The sequence below is a fragment of the Aristolochia californica genome, unplaced genomic scaffold (genome assembly GCF_029961685.1).
Source record: "Aristolochia californica isolate CCGP_79_NKW_82.1479 unplaced genomic scaffold, dmAriCali1.0.hap1 SCAF_16, whole genome shotgun sequence".
NCBI classification, from domain to species: domain Eukaryota; kingdom Viridiplantae; phylum Streptophyta; class Magnoliopsida; order Piperales; family Aristolochiaceae; genus Aristolochia; species Aristolochia californica.
The window spans coordinates 1,523,518-1,544,331 of NW_027181837.1; the positions used below are offsets into that span (position 1 = coordinate 1,523,518).

The following is a 20,814-nucleotide window of genomic DNA, read 5'->3' on the forward strand; positions in this document are numbered from 1 at the left end:
TGTAGCCAAGGGGGTGGTGGCTCAATTCCTATATTTTCTTTTCTAAGATACTCTAGACAACATTCCTTCTAGGTCATACCTAGTGAAAGATGCAAGAGTGTCCAGTTTCCATGCCATTTTTTCTTGCATCTGATGGAAATGGTCATGTGTAAGAAGTAGAGGAACGTGTCGCATTAGGTGCTAATCTCTCACTTGTGGGAGCTTTTTCTTCATTTGTTTCTGCTTGACCAAGTGTCTCTTCTCCGCCTCTTCTTTTGCTTCTCCCTTGAACTCTCTTGTCCCACTAATACCAGTCAATATTGTTCCATTTACAAGCTTAGTGATTTTCTCAAGTCCATATTTTTGCTATTTGAAGTCTTTTTTCAATAGTTAATATGTGATCAACGACTTGTGTACAATCTTGAGATCCTTTTTCATCCTTGAAAGTAACATACACCCCCAAATTGAAACCAATGTTTTCAGAATGTAGAGTAGCATCTTGTCACTTACAAGGACATGTTTGGTAGTTTTACTACCAATTGAGTTTTTGACTATAGATAGCAAAAGCCTGTCAAATTTACTTAGCTTTTTAATAGGAAAATCCTTCTCCTGCCCCCACATAACTCAAAATTCAATGTTTCTAAGGAAGCTTAAAGGGTCCACAGCACCATTGTCCTTCATTTGACCTACCAAACATATCATTTACGATTTTTACGATTTGGCCAGTCAAAGTCTTATCTTGCATGTACAGGTAGATTTGATTCAAAACACTATTTAGAGCTCCATGAAGAGTATCAAAATTATAAAGTTCATGCAAAGAATCAAATATTGAATTTTTAAAAAAAACATAATTTATTAAATTTGCCATGAGATTAGATTCTCAAGTTCTAGAATAAAAACCAAAGCACAAGAGCATTTTATCCAAAAAATGGCTCTAACAATTAATAGACATGTCTATCATGTGCATGAGCATTTCTAAGAATTTTTTTTTATACTAAGCTTGGTTTGTGTGATAACATGTGCATCTATCACACTATAGGTAAAGATGCATCCTCTACAGTCAAATTGCTTCCTCATTGACCTACTTAGCTACCAATGGCTAAAGAACCTATGTATTTTGAAGTTTTTTCTCAAAGCTAGGTCCTAAACTGTTTTTGTAACATTAGGTAAATTGCTTTTGTATAGAGGGGCACAACAACCTTCCATCCTCTAATAAATCAACACTTCCCTCAATGTATAGCCATCAAATGAAAGCTCTTCCCAATTCTAACCAACTTGATTCCTTGCATCAAAATGACCTAACAATCATTTAAAAAACTACAACATGTTAGTTTAAGCCTTAGGATGAGATCTTAAGATGTTGAATGAGTTTAGTACTTGAGACTTGATTTGGTTTTGGCTACTTCAAGTTTCAAGTTCAAGGGATGACCTAATGGACACACACCCATGATAAATAGTTTATCAGGTCATTATTGTTCATATATTAATACACTTTATGTAATTTTACCCAAGACAAATCACTGAGACGTGGACAAGTGGCAATTTTTAGGTCATGTATGCCTAATTCAAGATTCTACTTATGATATAGTCATAAGGAAAACCAAAAAGATAATTGACTTAGTGACCTTGAGTCAAATTCACTTTGTTGATAGAATAACCATTTGCAAGTTTCAACTTTCGACTAGGGATATAGAGAACCGGTTCATGGTTAAAAAATCATAAAAGTAACACTTAATTTAATTATTTTGGAAAATGGTTTTAATTTAATGTAAGTTCTCAAAATCCTATTTAAGTTTAAAACCTATTACTACAATATGATTTCGTTAGAGTGAGGTGTCATGTTCTAAATTTGTTAATCCTTAATTTCGATTTCTTTCCCTTCTTGAACAAGAAGAAAAGTATGCTTCACAACATTCCAAAATCTCTTTGGCTATTGTGCAAGTCACAATGAGGTGAAAGTCCTTAGCTCTAATTGCACATGGCACCAAATGCATAACCATGTATTGACTTGAAGTCATTTCTTGTCTTCAATAGTCAGGCTCCCGTTTGGGGTAACGTTTGACCCATTCTTGGTTACACTCCAAGTTTCTATGCTATGAGCTAGGATGAATATGGTCTTCCTCTCTTTCCAACTTTCATAATTAGCGATCAAAGAGATGACAATTTCTAATTACCTCAATGGTTGTAATACCCATTTTTTGTTAAAACTACAAGGAGTTGGTTGTGTTATTATTCTGGTTCTCATAAGAGATATTTACTAGTAGTCAACATGTATATTGAGCTATCAAATACACTTACTTTGATACCAATTATTTGGTCCCATGAGGAATAAACCTAGAGAAGAGGGGAAGGTTTGTATACTTTTGCTTGCCAAATTTAAACTTTTTATCACTAAATCTATGTGTGAGTTTCTTTTTAATGTAAAAATCAAAGTTCAATAGAAATGAACATTCCACACAATGCACAAATTGGTTTTTATAGTAGTTCACAACCCAAATTCCGCTTACCACATCAACTTCTAAGTTGTATGCACCTTTGGGTTGAATCTACTAAGTGAAAAGGTCAAACGACATATATAAAGCCTACATCAAAGAGTCATAAAGAATCAAATGACAATATTTCCCACATAGGGACTGATCCACTTAATCGACTACAATAACCAAATTACAAAGCACACCCTCACATAGTTAAACCACACTAGGCTTACAAGCTTAAACCCATACATGGAATTTTCAAAACTAGAGTTTAAAGTTTAGACCTAAAATTGGGATTTCAGCACCTCAACCTCAGCCCTACCAGCTTTCTTAATGAATTAAGCTATGGGATGGTCTAGTCTTTACAAGACTTAACCTAGTACGTGCAAGAGTTACTTGCTTATAAATCAAGTACACATACAATGCCCCTAAGTAGGTTGATTGTACAATACATAACCAAACGAAAAATTACAACTCTCTTATACAACCCCCATAGTAATAAGTAAATTAGTTGATTTCAAGTACAAGTATCACTTACAAAATCCAATTTAAGAATTAAAGTACAAGCCCAAATGTAATTACCCTAATGAAGCAAATGATTTAAAAAAAACAAGAGATTTATTGAACTCGACTAATAATTTTAAGTCAAATGCACAAGTTCGTAAAAATCACCAAGTACACTTAAAGATTTGAAAATAAGAGTTTTGTGGTAGTTCGGTTTTTCAAATACAACTCAAACAAGTAGGGGATAGAAAAATCAAAGGTAAAAAATAATTGTTATATTATGTGAATGATTTAACAATAGATCATCAATACCAGCTCTATATACAAGCTAAAATAACCAACAATAGAAAAATAAGAGTTCTATGTTGCTTAGCACATGAAAAATTAGCTCAACCAATAGATGATTTGAAAATCAAAGCTCAAGTACACTTGTTGGATGGCATAATATGATTGTAACTATGACTTCGATTAGTTCCAACACTAATCTATTCAAGATTGAGTTAGAATTCTCCAAATTAACCTCACAAGATTATTTCAAAGTGTGTAATGCTTTTGAAAAGAGTCCTGATAATTGTAGTGCACTTCTCTTATGAATTGGAGCAAAAAATCCTTTTCAAAACAAAAGGTCTATTGTATAAAATAGAGTCATTTAATTTAGAAAGAATCTTTTAAGATTCATATTCAAGAAAGAAACAAAAATGGGTGTCAGTGTCTCAACATGTTCAAGTGAACAGATCGAGGAAACCCCCAAAAAATCTCCATCTATTTATGGTCAAATGTTCAACATTTTCACTTAGGTTGATAAAGTAGTACGATTAATGGAGAAACATGAGTGCATGCTTCAGATTTATAGGAATACTAGGAATACTATAGATTCACAAGAATTTGAATTTTCATCTCCAATAAACTTATAAATGATAGTCTTTGTATTGATTTGTCATAATTTTGATTTTAAGATAGTAAAATATTTCTAGTTTTTCTCCTCTTTCATATCCACAATTACACAATTACACATAGTTTGTGAAATGGAGCTAAAATAAGCTGAAATGGCACAATTACACAATATTACAATAACCAATCAGCGATTGTTAGATAAGAAAACATTTGTCAATATATCATAGAGACTGTTGAGTGTTAAAAAAAGGCAGAAAAAATCATTTTCTTAACTATTATTGCAATATTGCACCTTAATGCCATTTTAGTGGATCCGAAAAGAAAAGAGACTTCTCCTTCTTCTTAAAAAAATTCATATAACAACATCACTATTTTATAAATCAATGTTATCAAAATCAAACCAAATTAGACGGTTTGACCAGGTTAAATAGGAACTAGATTTTTATTTATTTAGGCAACCCTGTTAGTTGGTTCGATTCGACCATTAATCAGATGGGTTGAATCAGGTGAGATTAAATAATCTTTGTAGGAGTCTTGAAAATATAATTTTGAAGGAAGATTCAAAATAGAGACTAAACACTTACATGAAAAACGTTATCAAGCTATTAATAAAATAAAAATTCAATGATAGTATCCCTCTTTGGCATGACCTATAGTTAAACCTGATCTAACCCAATTAAATCAAATCAACCCTCCTACCATTTAATGACTAATTCGAATTTAACAACATTATTATAAGTTATAATTAGCTCAACCGCTCACTAACCGGGCCGGTGGGGCGGGCTCGATGGAAATAACAAGCACAGCCGCCGAATCGGACCGCAAGGTCATTACGGAAAGATGTGCAGCATTTGAAGAAAAGCCGCGAGCCACTGAGAGTGTATTCGACTTCAGCGATCTATATTCTATACGGAAATTAGGCAACGAGAGGGACGTATATGCCAGGACTCGTCCAAACTGCTGTACAAACCTCCAAGCAAAAGAATCCCCGAACCCGGAGACTAGATCAAACCTAAGCATCGATTATATTGACTCCGTTTGATCGCTGCAAGACGCACAACGAATCTCGTTCCTTTCGTTAGCAGAAGCAGAATACTATACTTTCCCGTCGATTTTCCTGGTTACATGGCAATTCCGTCCGAATTAACCACGACTGTTTGCAGTCACTGGTAAGCGGTTTCCTCCTTGTTACATGTCTCATTGCAGGATAGTTTAGCTCTATGTAAGTTGATGATTTGTTAATTAGGTCCTCTCTTCTGAGCTGTACTTGTTTCTTTCTTATTTGCTGTAATCCTGAGGCTGTGGTTAGATAGCCGGTAAATCGGTCCTTCAGTCGTGGTTATGAAGCCAAAGAGAAGGTCATCGATCTTGTTATCTCTATGTAGATTGCTCTTGTTGTTTTTACTTAGCATAAGATAATATCTGTAACAGCAAGTCTAGAAAATTAAACAGCGTCTCCTAAACCTTTTCAGTAGGGATCCTGAAACAAATTTATTTTCTTTATATACAAAGATACAGAGAACACGATGCATATTTTTTAGTATCCTTTGGAATAAAAACTCGGTACCCATCATGATTTAGAAAGTGCGTGGTGGAACCAAGTGGTAGTAATTGAACTGAAACGTTCAGAAAATATCGTCAGAGTTTTCCAGTGGATTAGGAGTTGATACTTGGAACTATTAAACAAACTGAAGTTTGATGTTACAGGACTGTTGAAGAACATTAATGCAGTTAATTGGAGAGACTGTTCATACTTATTGGCAGGTTAAAACAGCTAATCCACACCATTTCTGACCGTGTACTATAATCGTTAGTGACATCACTTATATTAGTTTTCACTTAGAGATGGTGGAATATCTTATATGACGTCGGTTATAAAATTGATATATGATAGATCGTGTTTTGCTTAAAGTGACTTTTACTTGCATTGCAAAAATTTTATGGAACTATGATTACAACAACATAAGGACAAATGGCTATTGTTATGTCTACAGTTTCATCAATCAACAAGAACCGTCACACCTTTTCTCCACATATTTTTGTTGGATTCTCCAAATTTCTTTCAGATTGAACAATGGTTACATTTAATCCTATTGCAATCAGGATCATGAATCTATTCACTAATCAGAATAAAGATAACGTTTAATTGGGAGATTGTTAGCTGTTGAGCGTCACATCCCCAATGTGTATTGGTGTTAATTAGCATGCACCAAACCTTACCGGTTCATATTAATTAACATATTCTTAAAATACGCTTCTTACATCTGCAAGATAAAGCTATTTTAACATTAAAAAAGTGATGCTTAATTGGATGTCCGTACTTCTTTAGAACATCAGTATTTCATAAAAGAAAATTAAAATATTGAAAAGGAATTTAGAAGAACGAGGGTATTGTTCTCTTATCTATTATGCCTTCTAAGCTTTGAAGAAGTATGACCAATGTCATCTGTAGATCTTTACGAATATTGTCAATATATTGCATAGGTCCTGACATGTCATCAAAGACTCTCCTGGTGCTCGTTCATTTGGCTTAACATATTCCTTTTCATCTTTTATTTTCTTTTTTGGGCTAAATGTGCATTATTATTACCTGAGAACAGGAGCGAACATGACAAAGTTGGCTTATTTGCTCTAGAAAGCCATATTTGTAAAACATTTATCTCCATATAAGGTTATCTCTTGAAATGGAATTATAGTTGGCTTATTAATGCTGTGATTCTCATCTCTTTGATGAACTCTGCTTGGCACCAAAGCCAGATCGTTTTGAGATGCTTGCATATCCCTTATTCTTCTACTTTCTCTAATTAAGAGTATGCTGAAAATAATTTTGATCCACGGGGCGAGCTTCTAAGTCAATTTACCTCATGAAGAGAAACACAAAAAATCTTCACTGATTTCCTCAACATGAGTCAGAGTAGTCTACTATTGGAAATCAAATCATTTAGCTGGAAACCTCCAGTTGTATCTTGGTACAATGGAGAACCAGCTTTTGACTTAATGTTCCTCAAAAAAGAAAAGCAGAGAAGGATTGCCAGGCCCATCCTTCTGCTTCAGTAGTGTCCAAAAACTGAATCAGGTCTATCACAAAAGGATGTCCAGCTGGAAACTTCCACTCAAAACTAAATCTAACACGGACTGCAAATAGATGTTATGCTACCTGTGTAGGAACTAGTGCTCGTTAAGTGTTTGAACTTTACACTGTAATTGTAGTTTGTGCCTAAGGAATGTGAACCTCACAATTCCATTTTGTGGTTTCAGTCAGCGAGATATTCCAACTCTAAACATTGATTTGCATTTCGCACACTGTTCCCGCAACCTTGAAAAATGTATGCTCTGTGGAGAAATGGTCCCAAAAAGACATGCAGATGAACATTATCTAAATACTCACGCTCCGGTATGTGTATCTCATTCTTGAAACTATTGTACATGATTGTGCAATCGGCTTTGGAATAGGACATGTTCAGCTATTGGACAAAAGCTTCAGCTGAAGTAATTCCACTTCTATTGGAATGCATACTTGTGCAGCTCTGATTGATATTGGCATCTTTTATCTAATCTTATTTGAGGCTGCTTCCAGTATGGAGTCACATTGAGCAAAATCTGGAACTCAGTTTCATATGAAAATTGTGGTTCAATATTGCTATGGCAGGTAGCATGTTCTCAATGCAGTGAGACTATAGAACGGGATGCTTTAGATCTTCATAAAGATGAAAGTTGCCCTCAGAGGATGGTTACATGTGAATACTGTGAATTCCCATTGCCTGCAGTGGATCTCTTCCAACACCAGGTAGTCATCATCAACATTATATAGTCAAAACTTTCCAATTTTCTAGTGATTACTGTTGGGAACTAAATATCTTATTGTTTTTTTAATGTCAGGAAATGTGTGGTAATAGGACAGAGATGTGCATCCAATGCAACAAGTATGTTCGACGACGCGAGCGCATTCAACATGACATCCAACTCCACAGTAGTACCGAAAGTATTGCTGAATCTTCTAGGTTTGCTAAACTATCATTTACCTGGATTTTTTTGGAATGTTGATTACACACACTCACACACACACACCAAGCCACAATGAGACTTGAACCCAAGACCTCATTAGAAAACAAATGCCACCACTGCCAATGTGACCTTTGAATGAAAAGCTTATTTACAGCCATTTATTGCATTAATTAAGAAAGCTGTATGTCTTGCATTGATCTTTGTTTGCATCTAGTCTTTGGGTATGTGTTTTTAGGTTCTATGTGAAATTAGGAAAATGTTAAATACACTTGGTTGTCTTATTACATTTAGTGACCAGTGATTTGGTGACATATGTCGGCTGCCAACCTATATACTCTGTCAAGTATGTAAAACCATATTTTTTTCTTCTCACTCTGTACTGCCTTGCTTACCTTCCTGCTGCCACTGGTCTGCCTGCTTGACAGTGTTCTGCTCTCAATCATTCTTCTTGGTCTAACCATTACATATTTTTCTCTTCATTCAAAAAAGAAAAAAACCTATTTTTCTCTCCCTTTCTCCTGCTTGCTCTCTCCCTTGCTCACTTTTCCCCTTCCTGAGCTTCTGGCTCTTGATCATTTTCTCCTTTTTTCATCCTGGTAACAGTTCCTTCTCCTCTTCCTCTTTCCTCTCTCAGTTTATTCCTGTCTGTTTATTCTATTTTCTCTCTTTTCTAAAAAATTTCTTCAACTCTGTCGTTTTTGTCTTTTTAGTCACTGATGTTTTTCTCACCGTCTAAGTTGGTAATGTTGAATTTATTACTCTCTTGGCTCCCTCTTCTTCTTCTTCTGCGTTTTATTGTCGTTCTAAACTGTTTAGACTAGTCCCATATTGGTAGCATTAAAAAAAAAGTCCCATGTTGATCCAGGATTAAAATGATCATGTGCTTATTACTACGGAAGATATTTCCTAACTTGGGATAGAGACATGGACCCAAATTTAACATAATATCATAGCAAGTATTTATATGCGAGCCTCCACCAAGAAATTATCCATGTGTAAAAGAACACATGAGGGGGAGTGTTGATAAGACTCCTACTTTGATCCAATATATGATTTAGAAAGATCATATATTTATTATATGGGATGAAATTTCCCATCTTCAGCTAGCCATTTGGAATGGACTTGGACTAGCTTTTTAGTGTAAAGGAAATGCTGCTTCTAAAGCAATGTAATTAATATCAAGAGGGTTATATATTTTGAAACATTTTCGCCTTGTCCAATAAAAACTAAAGCTGCTGGTCTTTATGGTATTTGATAACAACAGCACTTGAGAAACTCGCTAAAATCAAAGGTTCTTTTTTTGTTTTGACTTTTTTTTTTTGTTGGTTGTAAATTTCAAACATAAATTTGGAGATGAAATTATTCAAGCAAGGATGCTAATAACTTATTAAGAGACAGGATAAAGACAAGAAGAATAAACGAGCTGAAAATTTCATGTGAAACACGTTACTTGACGGAGCTGTCATACAAGCTACCTCCTAAACTGTCGCATCATCACAGATAAAGAAATTTAACTCATCTATATGCACTTAGTAACACTTGTGAAGTTGCTGTAAACATTATCCCAAGAAGAAAAATGGAAACCAAATGCATAAAAATTGTTACTGCATATGTACTCATTACATTCAGCTTCAATTCTTTGTAGCTGAGTTCTCTCTTAGTTCGTCATACATACGGGTGGTTAGCACACAGGATTCCACCCTCAAGCAACAAAATTTTGCTCTTTAATTTCATTCTGAAAAATAAAAACAAAAAAAAGTTACATTTTAGCTGTCTTGTTTGAGTAATAACATTTCCAGTGCTTTCTTCATTAGTTTTTGAAGTCCTGAGTACCTCACCAGCTAAGAGTCTTATAAAAGAGACCATAGGGATACTGTGAGCAAGACCTCAGAATTCAAGAAAGCTTTCAGCCAGCTACTGCTATATTTGGTAAGTGAAAATCTTATATATATTGGCTGATAAAGTCAATATGTCAAAGTTCTACTAGAAGTGTCGTGAAGGATGAGTTATAGGACATTGTTGTTAGATCCTGTGTTTTTAAAACTGAATCATCCATCAAACTAGAGGCATGGCCAGTTTCAATTCAACCTAGTTTGTCTAGCTTCAACCACATTGAACCAGAATGGGATGCAACCTTTAATTTTATTATATAAATGCATTTTCCATTACATGTACACACAAAACAGTAGTCTGGTAGACTAGTTAGGTATGCACCCTTGCATATCCGAGGTTTGCATTTCAAATCCTCCCTCAGACACCTAAAATAATTTGAATTCTATTTCATCCATATGGCCTTCTTGAACCGGACCAACGTTACCAGTCCTATTAATGATGAACCAGCCCAAACAGCTGGCTCCTCAGTTCTCAGCAAAATCTGGTTATGTGTTATAAAATGTGGAAAAGGCTCCACTTCCGGTTCAACCAGGTTGAATTGGCCTGTTCGCTCTGGTTTTGACAGCATTGGTTGAATCTTCTAATGCTTTATGAATTGGACTTTTGTGCTGTCAATAAGCAACATGTAAAGAAGATCAAACCAGACAAAATGAGAATGTTGAGGTGTATGTGTGGCAAAACAGGACCAATAAAATTCTTTGAATATAGGAGAAAACTATTAGTAGTAGTACCAATAGAAATAGTGGCCAAAAAGTAGTATAGGAAATTGATGTGGAAGCAATTGGGGCCAGAAGATTTTTTTTTGTAAAGAAAGGCCCCCCAAACATGTTTAAAAAAAATTTTTTGAGAAAAAAATTCATGAGGTCACTTATTTTCTCTTTTATATAATTGAATAAAGTCGATTTAGTTATTTAACTCTAAAACTCCCATTTTTTTTCATGGATTCACTTCTGATTTCTACATTTAAGTACATTGTTAATCACAGCGCCATGCTGCCAACTTTTGTCCATGTTTGTCAGCTTACCCTAGCTTATGACATATAAAATAAATAAAAAATACCCATACGAGAAATGCTATGTGCCTCTTCTATTATATGGTCCTGTGAGCTAGGTGTTGGAACCACAGAATAACAATGTAGTACTGCTTCGGACCTAGCTTCAAACTTGGGCACAAGATTTTAATTTGGGCCAATTCGTGGTTCCACATAAGGTGACAACCTAAAAACTAACGGGCTTATGCACTTATTATATAAGAAACATGGTAGCATCAATACATCAGTAGACATTTATGTAGCATTGAAACACAAATTGTATGTAATTATATGATACTTCAGGGTTATGGACATGATTATTGTACATCTGTTGTTTATAGTTTCATAAAGAGAGTGACTTTTAATTGAAGAATCAAGTTTGCAATGTGATAGTGTCTTCTCTACAGAAATAAAACTTTTAGTCATTCTACATGTATGATCATCTGTAAGTTAAGGAGAGCATATCTCTCATTTAGAAGAAGAAATTCTGTGTGCACAATCACCTTTTGAGTTTTCTGAAGTTGCTTAGTTTACTGGTTCTAGAACATGGTCACTAACATCTTAAAAGTATTTCAGTAACTCTTAGGTTTTCTATTTTCTATTCTGTTGGAATCTATACTTTTCAAGGGACGTTGATATTGTGATAATTGTAACCTAGAAATAACTATTGTCTAGAATACCGACGGATGCAATGGTTCCCGAGAGACGAGACATACCGAGAAGGCAAGCACGTGGTTCTTCACAAAGGCGCATAATGTTCACAATTGCAGTAACAGGGATTGCAGTCCTACTTGGATCCATTTTCCTCCAACGAAGAGATGATGATTCTCAACAGCAGTAACTGGTTGGGCCATCTGTTTCAGATGCTTTCTTTTATCATTGGAGCGACTTATTGCCCATTTGCATCTTGTTTGTGTAGAAACAGTCACCTTGTCCAATGTTGTAGATAGTGACTGCCCAGGAGAGTCTCTTCGTTTTGAAGGCCTCGTCCTCAATATGGCATAGTTAGAGCAACGATATTGACAGTAATAATCTGGTTAAATCTGGTGTGACTGCCCAGGAGAATCTCTTCGTGTTGAAGGCTTCGACCTCAATATGGCATAGTTAGAGCAACGACATTGACAGTAATAATCTGGTTAAATCTGGTGCCCCAATGACAGGTGCCCACGTTAGAAGCCATGAAAGGAGCCCACAGTATAAGCTGGTTTTGAACTTACTGTAACCGTGTTATATATTTTGAAGGCAAACTTTGCAGGTTGTGAACAGCACTGAACAAGTAAGAGCTGCGTTTAGTCTACTCTTCTTGTCAAAGTTTTACCAAGGTTCTCCGACCTGGGATTTGGGGCCGATGCAGTACCTGGTTTAACACGAGTAAATTTTGCATATAAATAAATGATTATATAAAAATTTGGGGTATTTAAAATTATTCTGGAGTATATTTTATCAAATGCCTTGTTACTATTTATTAAATAAACAAATGGGTAAGAGAGTTTAGTGAATTTCTTTGGAGTTAATGTACATTTGAAATAAAACATGATTCAAATGCCTCTTTTAAGTTATCTTCTTTTAATGATTTCATTATCCATTCTTTTAAGTAATCGGGTAAAATTGCCACCCCTAGGTGTATAAATATAGTTTATTTTCTATATCAAGTTTCATCTAAGATGTTCCATTGCCTTGCCACATTCTAAGAGTTGGTTGTCCTACTTATGCATTTGTGCTAACTCGATAGCTTCGAGCAGCATCTTGGACTTGAACATTCGGACGTTTTTATAAAATTCTAACTCATGTTTGTGTAATTGTTTCGCCTTTTCAAATATGAGACATAACTAAGCTGACCAGGTTAGTCAGTTCACGATTGGACTGGTTAACATAGCTTGGTCAGGTTTTGACTGATCCTCGGGTCTTATAAAACATCAACTTCGAAGAGGGAATGATCTGACTAAGTCAGATTAATTAACCGGTTTTAATTCTACATTTTAATCCATAATGACATCATATGTTGTAATCTATTCTAAAAAAAAAATTAAAAAGGGAAGATCAAGTGAAGTTTGCCTCCTCTTGCAAATAAAATAAAATTGTTAGTGATGGAGATCTTCAACCATGTCCTTCGCCTTTCTTTTTCAATTTTGAGTGAGAGAACTATGATTTAAAATGGGACTATTCCTTAACAATTTGTTCCTGTGGTTGGTAGAAAAATGGAACAATTACTAGAGCGAAATGGGGAGGAAACGCGTCAAATTCTACTTTTGACCATCACAATTAAGGACCTTTAAACAAAAGAAGAAGACCTTTTTCTTTCTTCTTCATGAGTTCATCTACTACGATAGTGGGTTTCCCCTGAAATTATACGTTACGTTCACATTCATTTATAGTTAGATTCTAGGATATTACCCAACTTTTAAACATAATTAGATAAAGAAAATGACACATAGGCATTGACCGATGAAACGAACCACATATCAGTTGACATATCATCACCCACATAGGATGACACATCATCCGCCACATCATTCAATGACACAAAAACCCTCAAGGTCAGTTTTAAATATTACGTGGCAAACCACGTCATCATCAATGTAGCACCTATTATTATCAATTTATAACATTTATTAATTGAAAAAATATTTTAGAATTTAAAAATAAAATTTATAAGTACATTTTTATTACCTTATATTTAAATAATAAAATATAAAATAGGTATATTAATTAATTAAAAATCTTACTCTTACCTATTTGAGACTTTTTTATTATCGATTTAAAATATAAATTGTACGGATAAATTTTATTTTTAAACTCTAAAATATTTTTTATAATATTAATTTAATTAATTAATACTTTTAATTTATAATAAAAGGTGTTAAATAGGTAAGAGTAAGATTTTTTAATTAATTAGTATACTTATTTTATTTTTTTATTATTTTAAATATAAGGTAATAAACAGTGTATCGAAATTTTTTATTTTTAAACTCTAAAATAAAATTTTCAAATATTTTTTTAATTAATAAATATTTTAAATTGATAATAGAAGGTGTTAAATAGGTAAGAGTAAGATTTTTATATATATTAAATATAAGGTAATAAAAAGTGTACTAATAAATTTTATTTTTAAACTCTAATTTTTTTCAAATATTTAATCAATTAATAAATATTTAAAATCTTTAATAATAAGTATTTACATGGATGAAAACTTGGTTTGCCATGTAATATTTCGGGTTTTTGTGTCATTTAATGATGCGGTAACTACATGGGTGATGATGTATCTTGAAGATGATGTGTCATTTGACTAATCGAGTGCTGATGTATCATGATAATGTGGCACCACCTAATCAATCAAAATTTGAGTTGACCGGGTAAAAATTTGGTATTTTTATAAATAAGTTAAAAAGTTAGGTAATATTTTAAAATTCCCTAAAAAAAAAAGTTGGGTAACACAAAAGTCGCCCATTACCTCGTAGCTGGACCCCTGTCATGTCTGAGTGTTGTCGTTGACTCAAGATTAAGTATACTAATTAAAAACAAACCTGAACGGGGAATTCTTCTGCACATCTCGAAATCCTGGTAAATGAAGCCAATTCATTGTAGTACTGAAGCCTTTAGACATATGTACCGGGGAAGTATCCACTCAAACGAAAAACTTCCCACCACCATGTCTAACTCCAAGCCCCCGGCAAAATTTCTGCAGGCTTCCTTCTCTCTTCTTCTTCTTTTTCAACTCTTCATCTTCTTCATTCTTGTGCCGTTTATAAGCTCAATTTCCTTTCGAATTCCCAGCTTCGACAGAAACGCTACTACCATGTTCTATGAAGGCGATGCTCAGGTGCTCGAAGAAGCCATTCAAATGAATGACTATGATTATCTATCCCGTGTTGGCCGTGCAACCTATTTCCAGCATGTTCCCATTTGGGACAAAGCCACCCAAAGGCTCACAGACTTCACAACTCACTTTTCCTTCTCCATCGAAACGCTCCGACCTGACCACTATGGCCACGGGCTGGTCTTCTACCTTGTTCCTGTGAATTTTCAGATCCCATTGAACTCTGATGGTGGATTTCTGGGCCTATTTAACACCACCACCCTCGCTACCCCTACCCGGAATAAAATCGTCACGGTTGAGTTCGATTCCTCTGTGGACGGCCAGTACTGGGATCCACCGGTTCAGCATGTGGGAATCTGTGTCAATACTCTTCGTTCTGCAATTTATGTGCCTTGGAATGCTAGCCTGCATAGCGGGGTCGTGGCTAATGCTTGGGTTGATTATAATTCAAGAAACAAGAGGTTGAGTGTTTTCTTGACATATGCCGACAACCCCACTTTCGATGGGAAATATAACTTCTCTTATGAAGTTGATCTGAGAGAAGTCTTGCCTGAATGGGTCTCGATTGGGTTCTCTGCAGCCACTGGTAGGTACGTGGAAGCGAACAAGGTTCACTCCTGGGAGTTCAATTCATCTTTGGAGATGAAGGAGAGAAATGTCACGGCCGATGGAGAGAAGCAGAAAGAGGAAGTGAATAAATGGATGGTGGGATTCGCAGCTAGTTGGGGAGCTGTTTTTATTTGTGGCTTGATTATAGCAAGCGTGATGTTTTGGAGAAGGAAGATTACATCAAAGAAGAGGAAGAAAACCGTGGGTCTCACATCTATCAATACTGACCTAGAGAGAGGAACCTGGCCTAAAAAATTTTCTTATGAAGAGCTTGTTGCTTCTACAAACAACTTCTCTGAGGAAAGGAAGTTGGGCGAAGGTGGTTTTGGGAGTGTTTACAAGGGATATTTAACAGATTTCGACATGTTTGTGGCAGTAAAGAAAATTTCAAGCAGGTCTAAACAAGGGAAAAAGGAGTATTTAACCGAAGTGAATGTTATTAGCAGCTTGAGGCACCGGAACCTTGTGCGGTTAATTGGTTGGTGCCATCAAAGAGGTCAGTTTTTACTCGTCTATGAGTTCATGCCTAATGGGAGCCTTAACACTCATCTTTTTGGTAATAAGATTTTCCTCTCCTGGGAAGTCAGATACAAGATTGCACTTGGCTTGGCTTCTGCGCTGCTTTACCTCCATGAGGAGTGGGAGCAATGTGTGGTGCACAGAGACATCAAGTCCAGCAACGTAATGCTTGATTCTGGTTTTAATGCGAAACTCGGCGATTTCGGGCTAGCCAAACTCATGGATCATGAGCTGGGGCCGAGGACCACTGGCCTGGCTGGTACATGGGGATACTTGGCACCAGAATACATAAGCAAAGGCAAGGCAAGCAAGGAGTCAGATGTTTATAGCTTTGGAGTTGTGGCTCTAGAAATTGCCTGTGGGAGAAGGCCTGTGGAAAATACAGAGGACGAAACCACCATGAGATTGGTCGAGTGGGTATGGGAACTCCATGGAAATGGTCTGGTTCTGGAAGCTGTGGATAAGAGCCTGGATACGGCATTTGATGTGAAACAGATGGAGCGATTGATGATTGTAGGGCTGTGGTGTGCTCACCCTGATCACTCTTTGAGGCCTTCCATCAAACAGGCAATTCAGGTTCTCAGTTTTGAGGCAGCACTGCCCGAACTTCCACAAACCATGCCAGTCCCAGTATACCGTGTACCCACTACCTCTGAGAGTCACTCTAGCCATGGCTCAATAACCGAGACGAGTCTATCAGTCGGCCGGTAATCTTGTATACATACAAGCATACACATTTCCTGTTCATCCTCTGCTTGACGTACTAGTGTTGGTGATGGAGCAACAAATCGTCCATATGTCTCGATTAGTTTAAATAGCTTCAATAAGTGTCTGAGAACTTTTACAGAAATCAAATTAGAAGAGTCACGTACCGGCCTAAGCAATTCAGATGAGGTTCTGAATGTATTCATCACAGATCAACATGTTGCTAAGCCTAGGCTTCAAAGTTTAGATTGTACAATTGATCAATTTCTTTGTCAAGCTTTGCTTTAATACAATAAAATGGAAAATTACTTTCTAATTTGTTTGCCCTCCTATCTTTTCGCTGTAATACCAGTTTAAAGTCGAGTATTAACGAAATCAAAAGACAAATAACAGCCACAGATAGCATACATGGTTCAGCAGAATTCTCTACCTTCAAAGGACAAATAACAGTAACAGATCGTCAGATTTATAGATGATCTGATGTGTTGCATTCTATCTAAGTTATCGGTGTTCAAGCAAAAAAGTTCCTTTCATTGGAAGTGTAGTCGGATCTTGGTAAACATGCATAGAGTCATACGTATGAGAGAAAAAAATTTCTATAGAAATTCACTCTTTAAGAAAGAGGGTGTATTCCAGAATAAGTTAAACTATGAGGCAAAGACAGGTTGCAGTTACGTTGTTTAAAACAGTGCATGCTTTAAGAGAAAGAAATATTAAACAAATATACCATAAAGAGCATATCAATCGTCCAACTTCCTTCAAAGAGATAAAGCAAAAAAAAGTGATAGCAGACACATAAAAGCCAGGACCATAAGAAAAGTAGAAACAAAATAAATTAACTAGAAAGAAGACAGGTAAAGCAGCAAGAAACCAAACAAAAAGAAAAACTAAAGCCATCTGAACTCTCAGGATTAAACCCAAGAAAGTCAGAATACCGCCTTAATCTCCTCTGGACTATGCAGACTTTTTGAATCCAAGATAACACTTACTAGCTTAAGCCATTTCCGACCTTCAAAGCATCATATTGTTGGCGTGAGATCCTAGGAGGACTTCTTCGTCCATCGAACTGTCTTCCAGATCCGTAAAAACGGAGGAAAAAGTCCTCCGTAACAATATCTTCGGAGATGATCCGAGAGACCAGTTTAATTCACATGTAATCTTTGTATATAAATATGGATGTATTTGTATGAAATGATGAATAAGAAATAAAGATTTTACGAAAGTTTACATGGTATCAAAGCTAGATTAACCAGTTCAATGATTGCGGGAGAAAATTTTCCATTCGATAATGATGCAGGGAACTAGGAGGCCAACGATCTGAAACCCCTCATCTTCCTGCACCGAAGCTATAGAAGGCAAGAGGGCTGAAATCTTCTCCGGCGAATCCATGTGTTGTGCCACTACTGGTCCTTCGATAAACCGGGAGAGAAATCGCAATCTGATAGGCTCGCTCTCTGTTGGTGCTCTGATCTGGTATTCCGAGAGGCTTGCTCTACCACCGATGGTCCTTAGCGACGAGCGGTTTGTCAAGACCTCTCATCCTGACGTTGAGGCCTCGTCGAAGCCTCCTTTGTTTATGAGACCTCCCGTCCCACGCTGTTCAGGAAACAATGTCACGGGGATGACGATGGTTCGAATTAATTCCAATTCCTAACTTTGGGCAGAATTAATTTCTAGTCTAGCAACCCAACCCAACCTGGACCGGACCAGACCCAAACCAAGTCAACCCTAACGACTTAGACTTGACCAAGACTCGACTCAGACCAGATTCGTGTCTTCATCCATGGCCAATACAAAATTCCAGTCTAGTGAATATCCGTTCTCCTCTGCCCTGGACGAGTTGACAATGAGAGTGACTGAAGTTTTGCTCCAAGCTTCAACTCCGACCCAAACCACCGATATTGTTGCACCATTCGTTTTTCAAGGTCTTCTTACCCTTCGGCAATGTCACCAACTCAAAAGTGTGGTTCTTATGCAAAAAGTTTATCTCCTCTTCCACAACTTTCAACCACATATCCTTGTTCTTATCTTTCAAAGCTTCTTAAAAAATTTCAGGTTCACTTGCATCAGTAAGAGTAATAAACTCTTTAGAAGGATACTTCTAAGAAGGAATTCTACCTCTTTGAGATCTTCTTAATTCAAGTTCAGCCACTGGTTGTTCAATAGGAGTTTCTTCTTCTTCAACTTCTTGAGATGGTTCATTTAGTTACTCCCCCAATTCAGCATCATTATGAGTCACATCTTCATGGATAACATCATCCTCTTCATGAGATTCTACACTTTCTTCAATAACTGGTGTAGGAAGAGACATAGGAGGCAAGAATGAGGTAATATCTAGAGTACTTGGACTTTTCTCAACTTTTTCAAAGTCTTTAATGGTTTTGTCTTCATGAAAGACCACATCTCTACTTCTATGCAACTTCCTGTTCTTAGGATCCCATAATTTGTATCCGAACTCATCATCTCCATATCCAACAAAGACACATGGAATAGATTTCACATCAAGCTTTGACTTGTTTTCTTTAGGTACATGCATAAAAGCTTTACAACCAAATACATGCAAATGGGAATAAGAAATGTCTTTTCCTTTCCATACTCTCTGAGGAATATCCTCTCCCAAAGGGTATGAAGGTCACAAATTTATCAAATAAACTGCGGTCCTCACAACTTCCCCCCAATAGGGTTTAGGTAATTTAGTTGTAGAAAGCATACACCTTACTCTTTCCACAATGGTGCGATTCTTCCTTTTAGCTACACCATTGTGTTGAGGGGTCATTGGAATTGTCAACTCATGCCTAATTCCATGTTTTGAACAATAATCTTTAAATGCTCTAGAAGTATATTCACCTCCATTATCACTACGTAAGCATTTAAGTTGTTTACCTGTCTCCCTTTCAACCATGGCATGAAACCTTTTAAATATATCAAAAACTTCCCATTTGAATTTCATAGTGTAGACCCAAACCTTACTGGAAGCTGTCAGAGTGGTTATGTCCACTCTTGTAGGCGGTAGCTTTCTGCACCTAATAAATTGGTCTGTTGGGTGTATTGGCTAGCCACTGTCATGGTATCAGAGCTGGGGACGCCACGTCCCGCGTTCGAATCCTGTGAGAGGCGGTAAAAAATGGGCGGGGTGGGTGTCAGAGTGGTTCTGTCCACTCTTGTAGGCGATAGCTTTCCGCATCTAACAGATCGGTCTGTTGGGTGTATTGGCTAGCCGTTGTCAAAAGCATCATCTACAAAAGTAATAAAATACTCTGCACCACCAAGAGACTTAACATCCATAGAGCATACATCATAATAAACAAGATCAAGAATCTTTGTGTCTTTCTTATGAGCATTTCTAGCAAAGGTAAGTCTATGTTGTTTACCAAACAAACAATGATCACAAGGAGAAATTTTTATACCATTAGGTAAAAGGTCCTTCTTTGCTAGAATCTCCAACCCTTTCTCACTCATAAGTCCAAGTCTCTTATGCCATAAATTTGATGAGCTTGCTTCTAGGGCTGCAGTGAAACCTTCATTAATAACTTCTACTTCATTTTGTAAAGAGTACATGACTTGATTCATTTTGCTAGTATAAGTGATCCCTTGCAAAACTTCCACTTTCCATTAACAAAACAGCTCTCATATCCCTCTTCATCTAATATGCCTGCAAAGATTATGTTAAAGCGAAGATCTTGGACATACCTTACATCTCAAAGAATCATCTTGCACTTGAGATTAGTTTTGATAACTATGTCTGCCTTTCCTTTAACTTTCAAAAAAGTTGTGTTTCCCATTTTCACTATTCCATAATCACCTGACTGGAACATAGAAAAATACTCTACATGAGGAGTAACATGGAAGGAAACACCACTATCAACAATCCAACTTGTTTCGAAATCACTTGCTAAAAGAGAATCTACATCACAAGTCATAATAGCAACTTCATTATCCAACACTATTGTGTTTTTATCTTTTTCATTATCTTTTTCTTTGGCACTATATTTTCCTTCCTTTTGTGCTTTCTTGATAAATCGACACTCACTCTTGATGTGTCCCTTTTTATGGCAATAGTAGCACTCAAGATCCCTTCATGAATTTGACTTTCCTCTGTCTTGAGGTTTTCTACTTTTGCTTCTACCTCTCTTTTCAAACACCAATGCTTGAGAGTGGGAAGAAACTAGTGATTTTCTTCTTGTCTCTTCATTCAACAAGCTGCTAGTGAGAAGGTTCATACTCACAATTCCATCCGGAGCGGAGTTGCTCAAAGAAACCACTAAGGTTTCCCAAATATCTGGTAGAAAACTCAATAATAAAAGGGTTTGAAGCTCATGATCGAGAACCATCTTCATGGCTGCCAATTGATTTACAGTGTTCTTTATCTCATTGAGATGTTGTAC

General features: G+C 36.2%; 2 protein-coding genes across 2 annotated transcripts; both read left to right on the forward strand.

The window, feature by feature from the left end:
- The first annotated feature begins 4,804 nt into the window (after positions 1-4,804).
- LOC137952975 (uncharacterized) lies at positions 4,805-12,054 on the forward strand. The gene is made up of 5 exons (XM_068800120.1): positions 4,805-5,020; positions 7,110-7,245; positions 7,501-7,638; positions 7,731-7,852; positions 11,455-12,054. The coding sequence occupies exons 1-5, from the start codon at positions 4,977-4,979 to the stop codon at positions 11,618-11,620; spliced, it is 606 nt and encodes a 201-aa protein (XP_068656221.1). The 5' UTR covers positions 4,805-4,976; the 3' UTR covers positions 11,621-12,054.
- LOC137953501 (L-type lectin-domain containing receptor kinase IX.1-like) lies at positions 11,933-16,495 on the forward strand. The gene is made up of 4 exons (XM_068800923.1): positions 11,933-11,947; positions 12,035-12,132; positions 12,444-12,518; positions 14,485-16,495. The coding sequence occupies exons 1-4, from the start codon at positions 11,933-11,935 to the stop codon at positions 16,433-16,435; spliced, it is 2,139 nt and encodes a 712-aa protein (XP_068657024.1). The 3' UTR covers positions 16,436-16,495.
- The last annotated feature ends 4,319 nt before the right edge of the window (positions 16,496-20,814 follow it).